The sequence below is a fragment of the Dermacentor variabilis genome, chromosome 3, assembly GCF_050947875.1.
Source record: "Dermacentor variabilis isolate Ectoservices chromosome 3, ASM5094787v1, whole genome shotgun sequence".
Classification (NCBI taxonomy): domain Eukaryota; kingdom Metazoa; phylum Arthropoda; class Arachnida; order Ixodida; family Ixodidae; genus Dermacentor; species Dermacentor variabilis.
In genome coordinates, this window is record NC_134570.1 from 44,660,899 (window position 1) to 44,669,179 (window position 8,281).

Genomic DNA, 8,281 nt, shown 5'->3' on the forward strand with positions numbered 1-8,281 from the left:
TCCTGGTTCATCTCTGGAGTGAAAAAAATAATGTAACGGATAAGACCAATTTTAACCGGGTTTTTGTTCTTGTGCATGAACTAATAGTAATTAAAAGAAAACAGTATAATATTATTTTGTGCTAAAGCTCCATGGAGCTTCTGAGCTGTACGGTAAGACTCCAAGGAAAGTACGCGTGCACTTTGTCAGGTCGCAAGTAGTTTGAAATGACCTCATTGTGGAAACATGAATCAGAAGCATTAAGGGCAGGGTAAGGAGTCACTGCAATTTTTTTTCCTTGAGCACGCACATTGCAGGGGATACATGCGCATTTCATTAACGATGATATGCTGTTGACACAGCACAAAAGCCGCAACAGACCTCGAAAAGCCGACACTGACAAGCAGCACACTGGTTCTGAGATGACAGCGAATTTTGCAGCCACTTTCATATTGCCAATTTTGTCTGTTACAGGAACTTGGTGGAATAAACTGTTCGAAGGAGCTACCTTTCCGGTGTCTTGGGACCACCCGAAGATTTTCCAGAATACATCTCGGAAACCTGCGAGCGAAAATTTTTCGCGAAAAGAATTTGTCGAAAAATTTTGCACACCGTTCGTAAAATCGTAGAACAGGACCAAATTCTTAAACATTACTAAAAAAATTCAGGATAGCTTGCAGGTACGGTGTTACTAACATGCCAGCCTCAAAAAGCGACGCGCTGCAATCCAACCTATAACGGTGCAGTCAATTCCAAAGACGACATCAAGCGCGTGTGCATTTTGCAAGGATCTACGTCTACATGGGGCGAGGAGTTACGGAGTCGCCGTCTGTTGGAAGCGCCTCCCTTGAGTAGCATGAGGGATCACGCGGCGCGTTCCTCATAGGTTTCACTTACGGCGCTCAGTAAAAACACCACGCGGCAACCCTCCTGGACATTTATGTACGTACTCTCAAAACGAGGGAAGTTTTTGACTGTCGATATAGTAATCTTGGTCAAACTAAAAGCACAGAATCATTTACAGACGCTATCTCATTACCGAATATGTACAGTGAACGCCACTACGCGCGGACGCCGCGATGGAGTCCCCTGGACCTGTTTCTTGCGTGAAAGGTAGGTAAACGCTGAAAGTAAACTATGTGAAATATGTTCTTATAGTAGAATGTCTGTATAACCAAACGGGGTATAACAGAATGAAGACTCAATGCTGCGATCGCACGGGTTCGCAGCGACCGACTGCGCGTCTGCATGCATGTCCGCGCACAATGTCTTGCTTTCGCTGTGAGCGCGTTTTCGCACCGTGGTGTGAGCTTCAGGCCGCACCATATGAGCATTTGACAGTACACTAGCAACCATTGTTGCGTGGACGCTTTCACAACTGTTAAAAAATAATTTCGGTGTAGAGACTTCGACGCCTACGGCGACTCTGATGTGCCGTCGCGACGATTCAACCTTTCTTTCTTGTCTACTAAATTCTTGGACATTTCAATACAATTTCTCAAGTTGCGTCGCACTGTATGTTTATCGGTCTTCTCAGCGTGCGATTTGCCTCTGCTTCTTTTCTGTAATACAGTGCATTAACTCATAACATAAACATGACCATATGCCATGCCTTTCTTTAATGTGCGTCTTACCGCTCCCTTTCCGTTTCAGAGAACTTGCCAGTATCTAGCATCACCATGGTCATAGACCAAGCCGTCCTGACAATAGCCGGGCAGCGGGCGCGGGCGAGCGTCTCAGTGCGAGTTTTCTGCTACTCACGGGACATCGCGCAGCCCCGGCGCCGTAGCAGAAATCTTTCTCGTGTCTGTGCTTGCTGCATACCCGAGTTGTAGCCGATGGCTGTCTGCCGATTCTAAGTTTCACCGGCCAAGCTTCAAGCAGCATCTTGTCCTGCAGCTGCGTGCGACTAAGGCTGACACTAGGCTCCGTTGCGTACGTCCGGCACTGCGGCACCGAGCAGTAGCCTACCATGCTGCACGCCTCCAAAGGCAGCCACTACCTATTATAGTTGTTTCAGATGTTGTCAAGTTGACACTTAAGGCGGTAAAGCCTCACCGCGGCGCAAGTAGAACTTTAAACTTTAGTTTTCAGCTCGCTTCGGCGCTTCCGAGGCAGCCGATGCGGCCGCTGTGTCCACGTGATCCCTCATGCCCCGTCACGCCGACGGTGGCGCCAGCTTTTCCAGTGGTGGAGGTCGCCCCCACGTCAGGCGCGTCGGAGGTGCCGGCGCTGCTAAAATGGGGACGGGTAGGACAGAGGGGGAAAGAGTGTGGCAACGGCGCTGCAGCAATGGAGACGGGTGTGGCTAGGACGCCTGTGCACGTGGCCTGCGCTTTGTGGTTATAACGTTACGCGCGTCGGAGGTGCCGGCGCGGCTGCAGCACCGGTTTCGGTAGATGCATGGTAGGTGCGGTGACCGTGGCGGTGCCTGTGTCGGCGTAGTGTGGTGCTGTAATTTATCAAAACTTTCCCCTAAAATTATATGACAATAGGCCGCTAAAGCGACTGTATCATTACGACGAGTTTCATTCCTTTTTCATAATTAAGTAGTTCGCAGTGAAGTTGTAAAAGCTGTGGAATTCTCGTCTGCGGTCAATACATTGGCTTCTACAGGAGGGATACGGACAGCCCCATGTTTTTCTGCTAAAATAAAGCTCTAGTCCTTGCCATGTTTCATTAAGCCGATTAGCCAAGAAGTATGCTCAATTGCAAATTATAAACAAACGTGTTCATTTTCGTGCACGCCTTTGGACTGCACCCCGGTCAATCGTGTTTCGTTTCGTGCACTTATTTGGCTTTGTTGTCCAACCACGTTCACAGCATGGATTGGGGGCGAATTTGTGAGCACAACGACAGCTTCGAATTCCCTGCCATTACATCTTCACAGAGTGGATTGGCCCCCAATTTTTTCTTCTCTATTTCAATTGGGAATGAAAAAAAGGGTAATGTTCCGGTTCAGTTACAACTCGCGTAATGAATAGCAGGGTTTTATTTTCGGCTTCTTGATCAGTTCTGTTTCGATACCCTGCTGATAACACTCGCTGTTCCTCAGGTGCAGTGAGGAACAGCGAAAGTGCCTATTGATGAACAGTTCAGTGATGCCAGCTCTCTGTCCTCTGCCTAGAATCGTTCTGAGCTTATTGTTCACACTATATATAGGGAGCGAGACGAAACATGTTCATGCGAATCTATGCGCCGTCTTGGCTACGACCACCCTCTCAAACGACACGATCTGATCCTAGAGGATCATATACCGTGTGTGCCAGCTACAGTCAGCCAAGCTGTTCAATGAAAAATGAATATTTAAAAACACACGGTGTAAGTTACAATTATAAGACCTACAGCGCTCGATTGCCAAAGGTGCGACGACTGGTCTAAGGAGCGTACCTTGCACCATGCTTGTATTTTTAATCTACTTTTTCGTCGAACAGATTGGCTAACGTTAGCTGGAACGCCCTGCATATAATATGGGCCAAACCTGTATCGAACGCTGAAGCACACCTTCTTCCCTCATCTTTTTCGGGGATAACGACTTCTCTGTGGCCTTTTAGAAGTGCAAGCATACGACAGGCGCGAACAATACGAAAATTTATGAAATGACCGGACAGCCTCCTTGCCGAGCAGTCTTTAGTTTTAGCCTAACTACAGCGTAAAGATGACTAATATTACATATCCGGTAGTCACCTATAAAATAAAATCCACTAAACAGGTCTTCACGTCTTGCGGTCAGTGCTCAAATACTATTTATAGGCGTTCCATACTTACCTGTACTGTATTGTACGTCTGGCACAACACTATAGAAAAGCGCGAAGTGGATTTCTCAGGCAAAAAGAAAAGTCCTTATTTGGGGCGCCCTAGCTACAGGTTGCCTTTCATATTGTAATACTTTCGCAAACTGATCGACATTATGAGGGCTTCTGGTGGGCGAAAGAATGCCGAAGCGAGTACTCACCTGAGTAAAGGACGGTACATAGTCACAAATAGTTCTTACGCCAGCAAGAGCAGGCGTAAGCCAACTGTGGTGCTGGACGTATCATTCGCGAAGGTGGCCGGCCACCTTAGAAACAGAAAGCTGACGCGAATACAGGCCCCCGAATTCGGTGAGCCATGCGTCTGTCCGTTCTGGTCACCTCTCCCTTCGTTTTCCCAGCATGCCTGAATTCAGGTCAAACCTAATAGGGCCAATCAGGTCGACATAATATGCTCCGACACCAGTGTCTCACCACCTTATGGTTGTCGCGCCCTCTGGTGGGAATATTGCAGGGCTACAGACGCCCCAAAGTTCTCCACCTCCACGTGTTCAGTGCCCCAATATATGTCACACGTGCACGCTTCGTCAAAAGTATACGAACAACGTTGTCTGCGACCGCCAGGTTGACCACAGGTTGTTTGAGGGAGTTTCTGTGCTATGTAGTGACTTCTTAGGGAATGCAAAGAACCCTTGCTTGCCATCCAGGCGTTTCGAGTGTCGGGATGCGCCACAGGAACCGCACCTCACAGTCGAATGACGTGTATGGGGAAGGTGTGGAGTAGTCCGCATACTTTTGACAAAGGCTGTAAGCGTACACATTCGCATAAATACAATAAACGCGCAACCTGCATGCATACACATTTATCGCGGCAACCTTTATTAAAATTGCGCATTTTCACATCTTCGCGCGCCTGGAAATTATGAGTTCACTTCGCTCGACGTAGACGGCACCACATCACCAAACGCGATTTTGCGTCTACATAAGGGTTATATTTGATCAAGGTGGTCGGAACATGGCCTTCAATCATAGATTTAGCATTTATAACCGTACTAATAAGGAACAGTATGTCTCATACCATAATTCCATGCGATCATATCGGTGCATGCATACGGGAATAAAACATCTTAATATAGGATCACCTGAGATAATACGCGATTCCAGATATCGGATACACAGCGCATATGGCCATTTTGAATACAGTAAGGATTATGAGGATTGCATAAAGGCTTTCTGGGCCGAAAAGGTTGCTGCGATAAGAGCGCGTATTTAAAGCCTCGAATGAAACAGAAGCTGCCGAATTCAGTCACCTTTGCGCGATGGATGATGCACTTGAGCGCCTTGCCACCATTGAGCAAGAGCAGCGAGAACTCCAGGGTCCCCGCCGATACTGGACGAGAGAGAATAAGGGCATGCGTTGCGTTGCAGGAAGACAGCCTTGCCGATTGCCTCTTATTCGACGAAATCACCCTTGCAGTCCTCTCGTAGCTGTGATAACGAGAGTTGCTCAATCGTACACCCAGCACCCCTTACAGACCAGAGTATGTTGCTCTCTCGGAACATCCATCCGTTTAGATGAACCACACTTAATCTCGACAACAGTCGCCAGCCTTCGGCGCAGTGCGCGCTGGGCTGCTAGTTTGACGACGGGGTGGCTGATCACAAGATTACGGCGAGCGAACACAGGCGACAAGCGATAAGAACAGCCTGAGCGTCATCCCAGTTCTGTCGTTGCTTCCGCCAGTTCCCCGGCAAAAGTTGATTTCCCCCTAGATGCGCAGCAAATTCTGGTCTATAAAGCTGGCACTCGGTCCACTCTACTCTCGGATAGCATTCACCGCCTTGCTGCCACTACGAATATCCTCATACGCGTCGAGTGGGTGACTCGAGCAGCCCTGCCGGGTCTCCTTGAAGCAGATATGGCAACCCACCCACAGGTTACAACATACCCACTTCCACATTTTCCTAAAGACGCCTGTGGACGACTGATCCGGGAAAAAGAAAACCTCCGCCGTACCACACGAGCTCTCATACCTTTGTGTGGGCCAGACCTCCCTGGTAGGATAAACCGCCGAAAGTAGGTTACGTTAAGGAGGCTACGTGTCGGGGTTGCGCTCACCCCGTCTGTGACCGCTCTCTGGCCACAAAAGTACCATGGTCCTTACGGCTTTTCTTTCCCATTTTGTAACACAGAAATCCAAAATGTGGCAGTGACACACCTACTATAGACGTGCCCAGGACTTCATCTAAGCCGTCTCCGCCACCTCTGGGCAACAGGCCTTCGGCCTGGCCGCCCACCCGACCTTGAACGTTGAATTCGTGGACCACATCATCGTTCACGCCTAGATGTTCTTGCACGAGTCGAATCGGTTTGTGTACTTTTAACATCCTTTGTATTATGCCTTAGGGCAAGCTTTCGAATAAAAAAAAAAAATCTGGCACGTCGGAATGTCGTCGCATGATGAAAGCTTAGTCGCCTGCTGATTGCTGCGTCATTTACAGACAAGAATAGGCAGCGCGCAGCCGCCAGGTGGCGTTACGGCTATTTCAGCACCCTACAAGAGCTGCTAACTCCAGCCGCTATGCACAGCGACGGAAACGAAACGACACTTCCTTGAACAGCAACAGGCGCGCACCCTTTTCATGGCTTGCTTATGAACGACCAAGCGAGGCCTTACCCGATCTACGCACGAGCGTCAGAACGCATAATTCGTGGGCCTTCACCACCATTGCCTGGAGGCATGCACTCCTGGTTAATAGAACATGGATACTTTCGCCTCGAGATTAACGATGACGACAAAGCATTGCTAACACGTAAAGCCTCCTACAATATATGCCTCCTCCTATGTGGTCTGGCGGTGCTGTCTGTATTGAAAGCTTGCGCGCGCGCTGCCTACCAACCAGGACCTGTACTCACGAAAAACATCTTACGCTAAATCTGTTTCTAAGAGCGTATAGGGGGTTCCAGCAAGTGCGGACGCGAGCACAAGTAAAAGGAACGGAACCAGCGCTGTCCTGTCCGTTCCTTTTACTTGTGCTCGCGTCCGTACTTGCTGGAGCCCCTATACGTTCACCACGCACCAACTAGCCCAGAAAACCACACTACCAAACTGCTGTTCGTAAGAAATGATGCCAGCCACTCATCATGCCGGTCGTATTATTAGGAAAGCGACGACCGAAAGGCAGGCAAAATGAACTTACGTACGACAAGCTCTGTGAATACGGGCCCTGAATCTGCAGCCATCGTAGATGGCAGCCACTTCTGCCGAGAACTGTGGGAACTGGCAGAAAGAGCAGGCGCGACAACACCCAGACTGTTTAGGTATCTTGCATGCTTGCTATCTGCATTCGGTCACCTTGGCCTTACTTTCAGCTGGCTGTTGCCTATCCGCAATGCTTCCACCAGAAGTGCCGACACTTGGCGACTGGGACTGAGATTAAGTGCACTTGCACTAAACGGCTGTTCACTTTTCCGAACGTTTCCGAGCGTCCGAAATTTTCAAGTATGCTTTCGGAACTGGTGCGACTGAAGAATTCTCGTGGTAAACAACATTCTTGTCGAGCGAGATGTTCCACCAAAATGTACAGCTTTGGTCGAAAGAAACGAAACCACGAAGTGCCCGAGTGCCGTTGCTGAGTCCTGGGTGTGTCGTAGTCATGGTACCGACACCATAGCACAAAAACGATCTACAGAGGTTGAGGGTTACAGTTTGCGTCCTTCCCCCGAGCTTCCAATCGGTGTGAACACAAAAGGAGGCCTATCTCAAGGTCCATAGTCAGCTGCGGTAGCCTGTACGGTGGTTTCCTTTCTTTTGATAAAGTGTCTACTACATCGATCCGTTGCCCGAACGTTGATTCTTTGCTCTCAAGAATAAGGACCGGTCACTGCAGCGCGATTGAGGACCTTAAGTATTTGAAGCCGCTATTCGAACTTAAAAGCCCGCCAGAACGCCATCTTCGTGCTCTCTTGACATCTCGTTTCCTAGACGTCATCGTCACCACCAGTTTACAGCAGAACGAAAGCGGTAGCCCACTCTGTACTATGCCTTCGAATTTCCTGTCATATCCCAACAGCTAATGCTTTGCACTTTTAAGACTGCATTTCTTTTCTCATGGGACCGCTTCGGTTACCCTAATAAAACATCGGTTATCAGCGGCCGCATTCGGCTTCATTCTCGAAATCTACACTAGAATACGTGTCTTATTGTGTTGACTTGTTCCGGCCGTAATAATCAGCGACGCTTTCCCAAAACGAATGGTTGGCAACGGTGGACTCTGTACAGCCATAAGTATTGATTGATTGATTGATTGATTGATTGATTGATTGATTGATTGATTGATTGATTGATTGATTGATTGATTGATTGATTGATTGGACTATTATGCAGCTCTCGTGTAGTGACTATACCTCATGAATTGTGACTGATTGATAAGCCCGCTGATCGATCAGCCGTACCGCAACATTTAGATACGCATGCAACTTACGTCGCACTCCCTCGCACAGGTGACATGCTACTCACTTGCACGGGTTGTAACAGCAGTGCATGTCG

At 48.6% G+C, this 8,281-nt stretch overlaps 1 protein-coding gene across 1 annotated transcript in view; it reads right to left on the minus strand.

Moving 5' to 3' along the window:
* Positions 1-6,119, minus strand: part of LOC142574494 (double C2-like domain-containing protein beta) — a 38,086-nt gene extending 31,967 nt beyond the window's left edge. The window contains exons 1-2 of the mRNA XM_075683557.1: positions 5,951-6,119; positions 5,042-5,121 (exon numbers count right to left, since the gene is read on the minus strand). Coding sequence (XP_075539672.1) covers positions 5,042-5,121; positions 5,951-6,119 — 249 coding nt within the window. The remainder of the gene's footprint in view (positions 1-5,041; positions 5,122-5,950) is intronic.
* Between the last annotated feature and the right edge of the window lie 2,162 nt (positions 6,120-8,281).